This window comes from Pipra filicauda, unplaced genomic scaffold, assembly GCF_003945595.2.
Source record: "Pipra filicauda isolate LSUMZ 115617 unplaced genomic scaffold, ASM394559v2 scaffold37_size4185640_pilon, whole genome shotgun sequence".
Lineage (NCBI taxonomy): Eukaryota > Metazoa > Chordata > Aves > Passeriformes > Pipridae > Pipra > Pipra filicauda.
The window spans coordinates 2,335,294-2,350,132 of record NW_024104509.1 but is presented as its reverse complement, the minus strand read 5'-3'; the positions used below and the strand labels follow the sequence as shown (position 1 = coordinate 2,350,132).

The following is a 14,839-nucleotide window of genomic DNA, read 5'->3' as shown; positions in this document are numbered from 1 at the left end:
AAGGTTTATGCCCAGTGGAAGTAAGGTCAAGTGACATGGGAAGAATACAGAAATGCTCCTTGCCACTGCAGGGAGAAAATTTGTGTGGCCAAAGCTCAGCTGGAGTTGTAGCTGGCCAGTAATGTGGGGAACAACAAAAAGAGTTATTTAAAATATATTAATGGCAATAGGCAGTATAAAAATATCAGCACTGTTACAGGATGAGGATGGTCACCTCCCAAACAGGGACAGAGACAAGGCAGAAGTGTTTAAAACTTTCTTTGCCTCTGTCTTTAACACAGATGACAGACCAAGGGGGTCTCATTGCCCTGAGATGGAGGACCATGACTGTGAGAATGATCAACTCCCAGTCAACCCTGAAATTGTGCAGGATCTGCTGCTCCAGATGGATCCCTACACATCTATGGGGCCTGATGGGATTCATCCCAGAATCCTCAAAGAGCTGCCTGATGTCATCGCAAAACCTCTCTCAATGATGAGTGGTCTTGGAAATCCAGAGAATTCAGAGGTCCCAGCTGACTGGAAGCTGACAAACGTTGTCCCAGTTTTCAAGAAGGAGGACCCTGGAAACTACAGGCCTGTCAGTCTCACTTCAGTGCCTGGTAAAATCATGGAAAAGATTATTCTGGGAGGTATTGAAAAACATCTGAAAGACAATGCAGCCTGAAAGATAAAGCCAGCATGGCTTCATGAGAGGAAAGTCCTGCTTATCAAATCTGATTTCCTTTTATAACAAGGTAACCCACCTAGTTGATCAAGGAAAAACAGTTGATGTAATCCTTTTGGATATCAGTAAGACTGAAAGGATACTGTGTTTCACACGGTATTCTTCTGGACAAAATATCCAGCACACAGCTGGATAAACACATCATATGGTGGGTGAGCAATTGGCTCACAGGTCAAGCACAGAGGATGATAGTGACTGGGGTAACATCAGACTGGCGACCTGCCACTAGTGAGGTTCTTCAGGGCTCCATCTTAGGCCCTGAGCACTTCAGCATCTTCATAAACTATTTGGATGCAGAACTGGCAGGGATACCAAGCAAGTTGGCAGAAGATACAAAACTGGGAAGAGCTGTTGACTCACTCAAAGGCAAGTAGGCCCTGCAGAGAGACTTCAACAAATTAGAGGACTGGACAATCACCAACCATAGGAAGTTCAACAAGAGGAAGGGCCAGATTCTGCACTTGAGATGGGGCAACCCTGGATGTTCGTACAGACTGGGAATGAGATGCTGGAAAGCAGTGCCACAGAAAGGGACCTGGAGGTCCTGGTGGATGGAAAGTAGAATATGAGTTAGCACTGCCCTGGCAGCCAGGAGAGCCAACCATGTCCTGGGGGGCATCAGACAAAGCATCCCCAGCCAGCCAAGGTAGGTGATTGTCCCGTTCTGCTCTGCGGCAGCCTTGCCTTGAATATTGTGGCAGTTTTGGGCACCACAATGTAAGAAACATATTAAGCTACTAGAGAGTGTCCAAAGGAGGGCCATGAGGATGGTAAAAGGCCTTGAGGGGAAGCCTTATAAGATCATTTGGTATGTTCAGCCTGGAGGAGACGGAGAGGAAATCTCATTGCAGTCTACAACTTCCTTGTGAGAGGAAGAGGAGGGGCAGGCACTGATCTCTTCTCTCTGGTGACAAGTGACAGGGTCTGAGAGAATGGCCTGAAGTTGTGTCAAGGGAGGTCTGGGTTGGACATTAGACCAACACCCAGAGGGTGGTTAGGCACTGGAAGAGGCTCCCCAGGGAAGTGGTCAGAGCGCCAAGCCTGAGAGAGTTAAAGAAGCTTTTGGACAGTACTCTCGGGCACATAGTGTGACTCTTGGGGAGGGTTGGATTCTATGATCCTCATGGGTCCCTTCCACTTCAGCATATTCTGTGATTCTGCGACATGGGATCCAGGAGGTCTCAAGTCACTCCTTGATTTTACCTCAGGCAGATGGCCTGCTGGCTGGCCTGTGTTCCTCAGAGTGGCTTTTGCCCTTTTTTGAAGAAGCCTTTCTTCAGTTGCTGGGGTTCTCCCTGATCTCCTCAGCCTTGGAGAGCTGATGCGAACTGATTGTACAAGGACATCAGCCATCCCCTCAGGACCCTGGGGTGCTGCCTGAACAGGTCCAAGGGAACATGTGTGGATGTTGAGTACTCCTGCATGATCCCTGACTTGACCATCAATCCTGGCTAGTAGCCTCTCTCCTCCTCTGGCCAAGTCACTGAGTGCAGAAGCCTGGTGGACCTTGTCAGTGACAACACAGAGGGTGGTGAGGATCTGCCTTATCTGTGTCTGCTGTCACTGTATCACCTACTTCATCTGTAGTGATCCTGACATGGAAACCATTGCAAATCAAGAGTCAGTGATCCACATACCAGCTAACCTGAGTATGCCCTGGCCTGTGCTGTGCTGGACTGTGCCTTCAAGCTGTGGTGTGCTGCATCGATTCCTTGGTTGCAGGACAAACTCTTCTTAGGAGAGGAGCCTGCAGACTGCTCCTACTCATCATCAACAAGTACAGCACCTGCACCACTTTATCTTCATCTCAAACTGCAGCAAGAGTTTCTTATAAGAACATTGTTTCTGCTTTCCAGCAGAAAAGACAAATACAGTTGTTTCCTTGGGGAAAAAAAAAAAATCGTGTAATAGCTTGAATGAGCAAACAAGTCAGCCTGTCTATGGTCAGCATTTCTCAGATCGTTTCTCAGATCACAGTGCAGCCTGCAGCAGGGGAAGTGTTACTGGGGGGGATGCACAATCACAGGTCACAGTGTGCTGCTCAAGGACTGGAGGACCATTTGTTAACAAAAAGTTTTCCTTGACAAACTCCAGCAATCTACTGGATGGCTGATGTTCTGATGTGGAAAATTTTTTAGTGAGGATGGGAGTCTGTGACACACAGCCTTCCTCCGGTTGTTCAGAAAAACTCCATCTGCTTCCTTACCCTGGTCAGTGATCTGTAACATATCCCAGCACAGAGTCACACTTAGCAAACTCTCCTCTGACCCTGACCCACAAGTTCTACATAGACCTGAGCCCCACACATCTGAGCTGCTCTTTCACATGGAGGGCAGCCCCATTCCTCCTTTAGCCTGTTTACCTCTCCTGAAGGTCTCCTCATCTCCATCAATCACAGCAGTGCCCCAGTACACCATAGGTTTCCCAGCAATGCTGCAGCTCTGACCAAAAGCTGAGCTCTTATCCCTCCTGCTCATCTCCCAGGCAGTGTGCAGAGGGGCACACACCCTGGAGGTGGGCATCCTTTTTTCTTATTTTAATATTCTCAAGCTCTGCCTTGTTCCCCACACTCTGTACTTGTACTTTCTGTCCTTGCCCCAGCATTTTCTCATGTAACTCAGGGCTATAATCTCTCTCCCTAGTTTAACAGCCTCCTCACCAGGCTTGCTAGCCTCCTGACAAAGATGCTTTTGCCACAGTAAGTGAGAAAGAGAAAATGGTAGCTGATTTCTTAAATTCACAGATGTGAAACTCAGAGGTCAAGCTATATTTTCATCAAGGACCTCTAATCTGGCCCATGACAAGTCACTTTGAAATCCAGCTCTTCACTCACTGGATTAAAACTGTACATATACTATTCCTCAGTGACATACGCATAGCTCAGTTCTTCCATAAGGGTCTCCTCGTCAATCTTTTGTACTCGGCCCATCTGATTTTCAGTCTACAGAACAGGACCAATGACCTGGTTCACAGCTGTAATTTCACTGATGTCACAGCAAAATAAAGTTTAATTTCATGTGTTCATACATTTCTCACTTGTCATTTTGTATCTGAGCTACTGTAAATATCCTGGGGAAATTTTCAGTGCAAGAGCAATTATCTCTATTATCTTTGAACAAAAAAGAAAAAAAAAGTTGCTGTGATCAGAAACTGTACAGCAGAGCAGCCATTTATTGCCCCTTTAATGAACTAGAACACTGTGCAGCCCCTGTTTAAAATGGGTTGAAAATTTCACATAACCCAGAGGCCATAAATACAAATAAAACTCAAGATCTTGGTGGAAAGTATCCAGACATTCCTCTTCATGGGCAGAATTTTAGCATGATCAAAAATGTGATCTATTGTTTTCAATGGTAAAACTTTCATCAGTTTGATCAAGGGCTTCCACTCAGCTTTCCCTTACCATAGATCCACAAGCAGATGATGGAGAGAGGAAAACAGTAGAAAAAACTTAATTGCTAAGCCTTAATTTATAACTGTGCTTTATTCCTTCAATATGCAATGCCTTTACTCAAAATGTCATTCTCAGGGTCATTCTAAACAAAAATAACAGGTATAAAGTTAGAGATTGCTTAGAGCCGGCTAAATGTGTGACCTAGAAAAAGTTTGCTCTTTTCCACTTCAAATATTGTTCAATTCTTCAGCACTTTGGAAAATGATTGTAAGTGAATTAGTGATAGAATGCAATTACAGAAATCCTATGCTCTCATTAAAAAAAAAAACAAACAATGTATAAATGAAGAAAACACAAACTGGCAACTACCCATTCACAACAATAAAAAGTGTTTTCCAAAAACCTGGCACAAATTAAAAAGAACCAAATGAACAAACAAACCAAAAAATTCAGAATCAGTCATTCTCATCTGTCCTGCAATTTATGGAGGTGGTTTCAGTGTAATCCAAATCCACTAACACAGAAACACCACAATAGTATTGCTTTAGAGAAGAAAACAGGAAAAAGTTGCTCATCCTTTCAGAAAGATTCTGGAAAAGCAAAGATTAATCAAAGATTAATATAAACTTTCAATACTGGCCAAACACTTGCAACCTGAATCTCATTCAGGGTGCTAGATAGAGTAAGAATTCATCTCAGCTGTAAGCCACAAGAACAATTCGGTTTAGAACAAGAGAAACTCAACAAGCCTCATGAAACAAACAAGACCAATAAGCCAAAACCAAAAAAAAAGCCCCACAAACAAACCAATCAGCCAAACAGAAACAACCCTTGACTGCATTGTGCCTTTTTCTGATGAGTTCTGGTGATCTAACCCTTACCTGGGAACTAAATTTAAGGCATCTATTGCAAAAGGAAGTTTGTGTATTCTAGAAAAGCTACCCCCAAACCCCACCATAAATTACAGTATTTTAATCTATGGCGTGGTACAGATGAATGCAATACTCCTCCTCTTCCCCTTCCATGAGATAATATTGTTACTTTCTCTGATGCTTTCTTGTTGCCATGGCATCCTTTCTACCGTAGGTCTCTTCACCCTTATATTATTTCCCCAGTTGACGTTCAACTTGTGGTCATCTTACCCCCAGGTCGAAAGCTTATAAATCAGTGTTCATTTTTGAAATTATACATCTGATCCGTTGAATAAGGTGTATCGCTCCAGAGCTCAGAGAGTCTGCTTTAGATAGGAATACACAACATTGTTTCTAAGCACACAAGGACTGAGATTGTCCTTGAACAGTGAGCAGTTCATCCAAAATTTGTGTTTATATGTGTTTGTTCAGCACCTAGCACTAGGGTTCTGATCCCAAGGAGGCAGACTGTCAAGCACTCTAATAAATGTCACTCCTTCTACTTGAATGCTCAATTTGTTCTCTCAATTTCCATGTGTATCTGGCCAGGATGTTCATTTTCCTGACATGTAATCTATGCTGTGGCATGCATCTCCTTTAAAATGTTTGCCTATCCACCTCAGATTCTTGGCTCATACCACCTAGGTGGCTGCAGGCAGATACACCTACAAGGAGACACCTGCCCAAGATGAAAACCTTTGGTTCCCAAGAGCATCCTTTCAGCCTACCTGCCTTAGCTTACGATTGCTACCACTGTCCCCTCGGCTGCACAAGGCGAGCTCGAGTCTCAAGCAGCTACTTCCCAGCCACTCTGGCTTCGCTCCGTGTGGCCCCAGCCCCGGCGGCGGCAGCCGAGCTGCTGCTCCCCGGGGAGCACACGAAGAGAGCCGAAGTGGGTCCTCGCACCTGTTACAACTACAAAGTCGGGCTCAGCGCACGGGAAAGCCGATTCCTCCTCCCAAAGCGCAACAGGTCTCTTCACATCACCACCACCCGGCAACGAAGTCACTGGGTGCGGAATGGAGGAGCCGCGGTCGCGGTCACTCACCGGCGGCGCGGGCGAGGAGGGTCCTCCGCGCTTGGAGGAGCCACGCCGGGAGCTGAGCCGGCGCCAGGACTCGGCCAGACGCCCTCGGCCGCCGCCGCCCGTCGCCCCCTCGGCGGCGCTGCCCCGCTCCGCTCGCCCGGGGCTCAGTCGCCTCTGCCCCATGGCAGCAGCTCGGCCGAACCCCGCCGGTCCCCCCGCTCCTCTCTGCGCCGCCCTTTTAACGCTTTACCGGCGCCGCCGAGGCTCGGCGGAGAGGCGGCGGGGAGGGCGGGATGGGGAGGAGCGGCACCGCCCGCCCTTCGCCGCTACGGGACTGCCCGGGGGAGCCCCGGTGCGGGGCGAGCGCCTCGCCCCGCGGGGATGGACCGCGCGGGGACGGGGAGAGCCTCGCTCCGCCCGGGGAGCGCTCGGGACAGCGTCGTATCCCACAGCATAGCAAGTTTTAACTTGGGGCCGACCGTGAATTCGAAAACTGGCATGGGAAGAGAAAGGCTCGGACAGCTGTACTGTGCTTAGACATGACAAGTTATGACACCTGTTCACCTCCTACCTAGATCTTGCAAAAATTTTGCCAAAAGGCTTTTTCTAATTAAACTGAATCAGTAGTTCTAGGGAAATAAATTAGTCGTTTCCCTATAATAAAATATGTTCATTCATAATATCCAGCAACAGACGCAGGAGCACAGCTTTCACACCAAGCCCAGCGTTTTTCCTTTCTGTTTACACTTAGGGGGTTGGAAACAGCAAGTCAAGCAAAAGATGGTATGGTTCCTATTGGTACTATGACACACCTTTGGGGGGCCTGCTTTTCTTTCTTAAAATCGACGAGGAACATCTCTGAAATTAAGTTTCTCTACTAAGACTAGAAGGGTTTCCTGCGGTGCTGGTCAGAGTCCTGATTCAGTATGCCCTACTAGGTACCTTAGGAACAAGCATATCGGCTCATCAGCTCTGCGCGCTGAGCACAGGGCACTGGTGCAGTGCCACAGAGAAAAGCTGCCTCTTCTCTGCCCTCCGAGCTCACTGCAGCATGTCAAGCGTACAAGCTCAGGCAACAGCGTTGCAAGGTAAATATTTAATTTTCAAAAACCAACTAAAAAAACCCCAAAAAACCAAAAGAAGCCTACATTGACACTTTTCTAGTAATCATTAAAAAACACAGTGAGTGTTTTGCAGGCATTAAATCATTGATTTGCATTTACGATTTAACCCTTTTACAAAGATTTCTTAGAAGACCATTTTACCGAAACTAAAACTGCTGTTTTCTCAAGTAGCTGAACTATTTTAAAAAGATGATATGACATTATGATGAATGATGTTATTCTAGTTATAGCCACAGTACATAAGTGATTTATGAAAGGATATATTTTCCTCGCAGTGTATCTAATGTGATAATAATAAGCAAGGAATGTGGATCAGAGTTTCCAAACAACACTCTAAATTCTCTATTAAATATGGGTTGGAAGCTAATGATTAAGGACTTTATTGTGGCTTTAGGTAGTCTGATGGTCTCCAAACTCCTAAACACACTCCAGACTGATTAAATACTTTCCATTCAATGGAGACAGATGTTATTGGGAGGGCCTTTTCCTTCCAACATCTGTAACTATAGCAAGTTACTTCATTTGGGTGAACTATTCTCATAAGTTCTTTTAGCTTTATTTATTCCCCTCTGAGGCACATCAGCATTTGGTCAGCTTTGCTGATCATGTCATTAGTTTTATTATTTTTAATGACATCTATAGATGACTTCCTCTGATGTCTCCTCTATCTGCTAGTAATAACCATCAAATTTCCCAAATCACATGTTTTCCTTTAAATATGCATTAGAGAAATCTAACGGTTTTCAAAACCCACAAAAATCTGTAAGCAAGTTAGTTTTTAAAAAGTCAAATTACATAAACCTCAGAAGACAAGCTCTTATGGAATTTTTTTGGGAGAGTGGGGAATAAGAATCTCCAAAGGAATTAATGGATAGGATACAAAAATACTTGTGTCACTAATTCGTTACTGATCTTATTTAATTCTTTTCCAGATGTAATATGAAGTTTGGTGCCTTCACCTGTTTAGCTACACAGACAGCACTATACTACTTATTCAGCTCACAGTACCATGTAAGATATAAGAGAAAAGCAAGCACATGTTTTTATTTAAGATAAATATAGCAAACACAGCAAAAAAATAGCCAGACTATTTTAAATAAGCTGCAAACTTCAAAAAAACCACAGCCAAACCCAATTAAACCTCAGTAAGTCTAATATACAACACAGATCATTCGAGTAGTATCAGAAAGTCAAATTTTGTGAAAAGCAAATCACACATTCATAGACATGAAAATACTGGGTTTTTTCTGATGTTAAGATTGAAGTTTTAGCACAGAAAGCTTCCTCCTTCTTCTTTCTATCTGTAATTAATCCAGACCTGATGATCTAAGTGCCAAGTACCTTTTGTATAGACCATCATAAATTTCAACTTGTTGCACGGTCTGCCAGCATTTAATGCAATGTGTTTGTTTAATAACCACATAAAAAGAATTGGTTTCCAACATTTATATAAATATTTATGCACATAAACATATTATACACATCGTAACACTATTCCACATACGCCTGTAAGTGTTGCTGTTACGGCCTTAATCAGGCAAGGTGTATGCCTGGCAAGAAAGTATTTTCATCCTTAGCAGACAAGGACATGACTGCATGTTATTTGCACAGTTGGCTGATATTCTTATTTCAGGCATTCTCATTCTACCTACAAACTTATTCTTCACAGTCATTTATAAGTATGTCCAAATATTTATCAAGAACTACAAGAAGGCGTGTCAATAGGTGGTGACAGAGCTCCATTTACCTGGTTTAGATCTTCTTGCCTGGCAGAGTCCAAGACCCATAAACTGTTGGGGACAGTTTGAACTGCTTAGAACTGCTTAGAGGCTTCAGACAGTCATTCAAGACTGATGAAAAGTTTTGTTTCACTTCGCATTAGCAAGACAGAAGCTATAGAGTGATTTATGCTGGAACAGGCTACTGAAGGTCACCTGGTCCAACCCTATCCTTAAAGTAGTTTTGTGTAGATCAGCTTGCTCAGGGCTTTGTCCAGTCAGGTCTTGAAAAACCCCAGAACTGAAGATTTCATTGTTTCTTTGGACAATGTTTCAGTGCTTAAGCATGGTCTCAGAAAAAAGGTGTTCCCTTAGAGCTAATTGGAATTTCTCATGTTCCCACTTGTGTTTGTTTCCGCTTCTTGCTTCACGATACAGCTTCAAGGACATCCTGGCTCCATCTTCTCTACACCTTCCCATTCAGCAGTTGGATGCAGCAATCTAGACTCCCTGTAGGCTCCGTCCTTCAGGCTGAACAAACCTATTCTCCCAGTCTCATCAGTCCTGTGGATGAGGCCTTCTGCAAACATCTGGAAGCAGCCTCGCATTTTCCAGTCCTGGTGCTCCCAGGAGAGCTTCAGCCACCCTGATATCTGCTGGAGACACACTACAGCCAGGCAAAAGCAGACTTTGGCTTGTTCAGGAATCTGCTCCAAAGAGTCCCATAGGACAAGGACCTGAAGCAGAGGAGGGTCTAAGGGTGGTGGTTGTTATTCAAGGATCACCTCCTCCAAGCTCTAAAGGAGTTGACTCTGGTGAGCAAGGAAGTCAGAGAAAAGACCTAAAGGTCTGCATGGATGAACAAGGAGATCAGGGCAAAACACAAATATGAATGAGAGTATATAGAAGGGGAAGGCAGTGACAGGCAGCCTGGGAGGAATAAAGAGATACTGTCCTAGCACACAGGGATGACATTGGGAAAGCTGATGCCCAACTGCCATTGGATCTGGCAAGGATGTTTTGATGAAAGGCCTGTGAATGAAGGCCCTGTGGATATTTCATATTTGTGGTATAAGAAATAAAACAGAAAAGCAATCATAAACATCATGTAAATATGTACTATTCCTCTCCATGTTTCTGAGAAGAGATTTTGGCATCCTCTTCCTGTTAGGGAAGAATTTATTTGTGTATATATAAATGCTTTACACAGACTCAGATTCCTGTCCCAGCAGCATAGTGCTGCCAGAGCTATTATTGAGAGTCTTCTGTGGCACTGCCATCTTTGCAAGTCTGCTACTGCTTGATGTTGTAGGGTACAGGCAACTGACTTGGGTTTTTCAGGCTTGTAGTTCTGCAAGTAGTTCTGCTTTTTGCCTCAAACTCATGAGATTCCTTTTCAGAGTGTGGTCCATAACATAAAAATACAGGTTTTCAAAGGCAAATTCAAAGGAATTGCTTTTTAATAAAAAGTAATTCCTCACAAAGTTTCCCTCTACTACAGAGAGAAAAAAAAAAGACAACAAAACAACACCAAAAAACCCCAAGAGCTTAAGTAAATTATTCACTTCCCTTAAAATGGGAAGAACGATGTTTTATGTTCTTTCATGTATCTGCTATTAAGAGTGGGTCATACACCTCTGCCTTTTATCACCTGCATTATGGAAGATTTTTCTATTCTCTAGTTTGTAGAGTTTTAATTAAGACAGTTAAATACATCAGAATCAAAGTCTTCTAGGAGCTGTCTTCAGAAGTTCTGCACTACAGATTGCTGCTATTGTTTGTATTTCCTAACTAACACAGATTTTTTTCCTTTTTTTATGCCTTCCAATTTTGTAGAGAGACAGATAAATCAAGGCCACTTACTAGTAGGGATTGGTGGATACTTATAAAATTCTTGTTTAGTTCAACCATAACACGTTATGAGAGTGGCAAGACTTTAACACAACACAGCTTTGATTTTGAATGGAATGACCAGTCTTAACTGCTTGCACAATGAACGAAGGTGATCACACACTTTTCTATGTAATACACTATTTAGGTAATAAAATCAGCCCTGAAACTCACTTAGAATTCATATTCTGAATATGCAATGAAAATATCTCAAATTCTAGATTTTAGGTAATAAAGATATTTTTGTTGAAATTACTGGAAGTTAGCCTATAGTACAACTTATTTTCTAAAGCGCAAATGTACAGCAGTCTCTAGGTCTTGAAGGTTATTCGTGGAACCTTTTAAATGAAATACTGTTTGTATCATTGGCAGAAAAAAAAAGCTATAAACTAAATAGGAATAGACTTCTTGTTACAAAACAGACTAAACACTGGATTAAAAGTTTGTTGGGGTTTTGGAGCTTTCTTTAATTCCATAAAATGTGAAAAATGTGGAGGTAGAGCTTTATTCTACCAGATCACTAAAAAACGAACTTTATGTTTTGATGTTCATCTGAATCATCATCATAGGATAGTGGACTAAATAGAAAAGCACTGTTGCCAATTTATGTCTGAAAAATTAAGTTAGAGTGACCTCCCGTGTGTCACAACAACTTTAAAACTAAATTAGGTGTTATTAATCTCTATCCACTTAGTTTCATCTAATGCCTTAGCCGTGTGATCATTTTTGCCTTGCAGTGTTCAGGCAGGATGACACTGTGAGCAGATGTTCGTTTCTTGGGTTACTACTGGAAGAAGCAGTATGAAAGAACATTGGTGATTAGTAACTTCCCTTTCTAAACCAGGCCTGGTCACCTCGTTGAAGCATGACAGGACAAACAAAGGCAAAATTTTTGTGATTTCTAAGAAGCCTTTAGTGTAGTGTTTATTCAAGCTGAACTCTCACTACAGAGGGAAGTCATTTTGAGCACAGAGTGCAAGATAAAACTTTCAACATTTAAGTTTTAATTATGCTCAGTTTTTCTTTCTCCCATCTGTTCACATCTAAAGGTCAGTCTCCACTACAGCATTGTCAGAAACATTTGCAATACCTTAGAGAGTGAGCAGACACCATGAACAAATACTCTACAGTATTTTTTCTAAGGCTGTCATTCATCTTATGCAAGAAACAGGCAGCAAATTCAGAACAAAACAAAGAATTGCTCAGCTTGGAATTTAGCCTATTTTTCACATAATTGTTAAATTGAATATTCATTTCAAGACATATTTAGTACTTGGTAGTACAGCATAAACAGAACATTTGATGACACAACGTATTTGTGCTTAGACAATGAAACTTGTCTGTAATCCAAGAAGTGAACGTTTTTTGTGAAGTTACAGAGAAGGTGCCGATGCTCATTCTGACTTCAGGAGAGGGGCCCATAGAGCTCAGATATATAAAGTCTAGGAAACAATGTTCCTCTTAGGCCTCATGCTGAAGATAAAATATCAAGAAACACCACGGCATTTCACAATATTTGCTCTTTTGTTTAAAATATGCAACTGTCAATTAATGGAGACAAGTAAAGAAGTCAATTATAGCAAGTCATTGAATCACAGAATGATTTGAGTTGGAAGGAACCTCAAAGATCATCTCATTCCAACCTCCCTGCCATGGACTGGGACCCCAACTACTAGATCAGGTTGCTCAAAGCCCCATCCAATCTGGCCTTGAACACTTCCAGGGATGGAATATCTACAACTTCTGTGGAAAAACGTTTCCAGTGTCTCACCACCCTCACAGTAAAGAACTTCTTCCTTGTATTTAATCTAAACCTACTCTCTTTCAGTTTAAAGCCATTTCCCCTTGTCCTATCACTACATGCCCTTGTAAAAAGCCTTCTCCGGCTCTCTTGTGGGCATTCTCTAGGTACTAGGAGGCTGTAAATATGTATCTCCAGGCCTTCTCTTCTCTGGGCTGAATAGTTCCAGCTCTCTCAGCCTGCCTTCATAAGTGAGGTGCTCTAACCCTCTGAGCATCTTTGTGGCCCTTCTCTGGACTTGCTTTATGTCCTTCTTATGTTGGAGGGTTCAGAGCTGGATGCAGCACTCCAGATGGGGTCTCACAAGAACATATTAAAGGGGCAGAATCACCTCTCTCAACCTGCTGGCTATATTTCTTCTGATGCAGCCAGGATATGCTTGGTTTTCTGGGCTTTGAGTGGACAAGCAATTATAAAGACCTGGTTACAAATATCTGCTAAGTATCCTGGTCTGTAGCATAGGTCAGACTATATTATTGGTTACATTGTCAATGACTTTTCTTCACCAACGTAAAACTCAAAGAGAATATGAGGAGTTATACTTTCAAAAATGACACTTTCTTTAACAAGTACAATTTATCTTTACACAGTCATTATATTAAATCACACTTTCACAAACCAGCATGAATTACCATCCTAGCCTTAAACGACTCAGTGCTAATGCAAGTCCACAGTTTGTAATCCTTCAGTCACCAAGTAAGGCACAATGGTACAGTGAGATTAATCTCAGTACTATTACTTGGCTCTAAAAACCCAAGTCACTACTTGAAAACTGAGTGGATTCCCACAGCATATAAATTACTCTCTACTTATTGTTACCTAAAAAACCCAGGTGTACTAATTTGCTATATGTCTAACATGGAAAAAATATCTTCTGCATTTGTCCCTCAATTAATTTCTCTGTTAAAAAAAAACTACAGCAAACTAAGATGTTCCTGTGCAAGTTTATCTCTATGGCTTTTGCACCCCACTATAGTAATTAGATTTTAGTAAATGTATGCAAGGCTTTGGGGCACACTAACCTTAAACAGGTGAAAATGCTTGACTACTCCCTGTGAAAATTTTGTATTGCTGAATTAATTGTCACTCGCGTTGTGAGTAATGGATCTTTGCTGACTATATGGTTGGATGTCAGGGATAAAACACTTAAGTACCAAGGGGAACAGAAGGGATGCCAAGGTTAGTCCATTCAGATGAAATGAAACAGAATCCTTGCTCTATTTTGTATCTCCATTTCCCTGTTAGACTATTAGTGCCTCAAATAATAACTAATTTACTGTCCTGTTCTCTCTTTAGAAATCTATCATAACAATGCTTGAGTAGCAGGGCTGAACACCACACAATCCAGAAAACAATTTGCAAGTAAGGAAGTGCAGCTTCCAGGAAAAGGGAAGGAAAATATTTTTTGATTAATTTATCAGATTTTCCTGTACAGTGTACAGCAGTTCTGTGGCCCCTGCAATGCCCTTTTTATTTAGTTAAGGAAGGAGTAGAGACATTCAGTGTGAGTGCAAGAGTTCTGGAAAGCTTGGTAATCCTGAACGATCTTTTTCCTTGCTTTTCTTTGTGTCTAAGAGAGAATTCCTGCCCTTAGAAGACCATCCAATACTGAGAGACCACTAGCTTGAATGAGACGTATGTTTTCCTGATACATAGAACTGGTTTATCTCACCCACAAAAGTTATTAATTCACCTTTCTAGATAAACACATCATAATCTTTATCCATCACTGTAGGTTTGCCTTCATTCTCCTAGAGATTCTACCAGACTTAATTCCTAGCCGGAACGGCACTGACACCAGAATTGCTTCATCTGGCTACTAAGCACCAGTCCTTGAAGAAGAGAAACCCTAAAGGGGATCAATATTGAAATGGTCCAGCCAATATTAGTGATCAAATTTATATGAGTAATTCCATGATCTTCTAATGTAATTCTTACTTCTGATGCCTGGCAGATGGGAGTTTAATAATTTAGATATTATTCACAAACATAAAGACTGACTTTTATTGAGTTGAACATCAGAACATTTTCTTTCAAATAAAATGAAGATCTCAACCCACAAAAGCACTGGGACCCATACTGAACTTTAAAATCAATAAAACTGCCAGTGATTTTTATTGAAGCTACATCTGCTTCATGAATTATTGCTGAATATCCAAGTACTGCTACATGAGGTACAAATGTGCCGGATTTGATTTTCACATCACCAACATTTTAGATGAGAAAGCTGACCCTATGCATTGCATT

At 42.2% G+C, this 14,839-nt stretch overlaps 1 protein-coding gene across 3 annotated transcripts in view; it reads right to left on the bottom strand.

Moving 5' to 3' along the window:
* TRPM3 (transient receptor potential cation channel subfamily M member 3) overlaps positions 1 to 6,282 on the bottom strand; it is a 386,166-nt gene extending 379,884 nt beyond the window's left edge. For all 3 annotated transcript variants that reach the window (XM_027752172.2, XM_039384840.1, XM_039384841.1), the window contains exon 1: positions 6,081 to 6,282. In XM_027752172.2, the coding sequence (XP_027607973.1) occupies positions 6,081 to 6,242 (162 nt within the window). In that variant the 5' untranslated portion in view covers positions 6,243 to 6,282. The remainder of the gene's footprint in view (positions 1 to 6,080) is intronic.
* Positions 6,283 to 14,839: the final 8,557 nt, after the last annotated feature.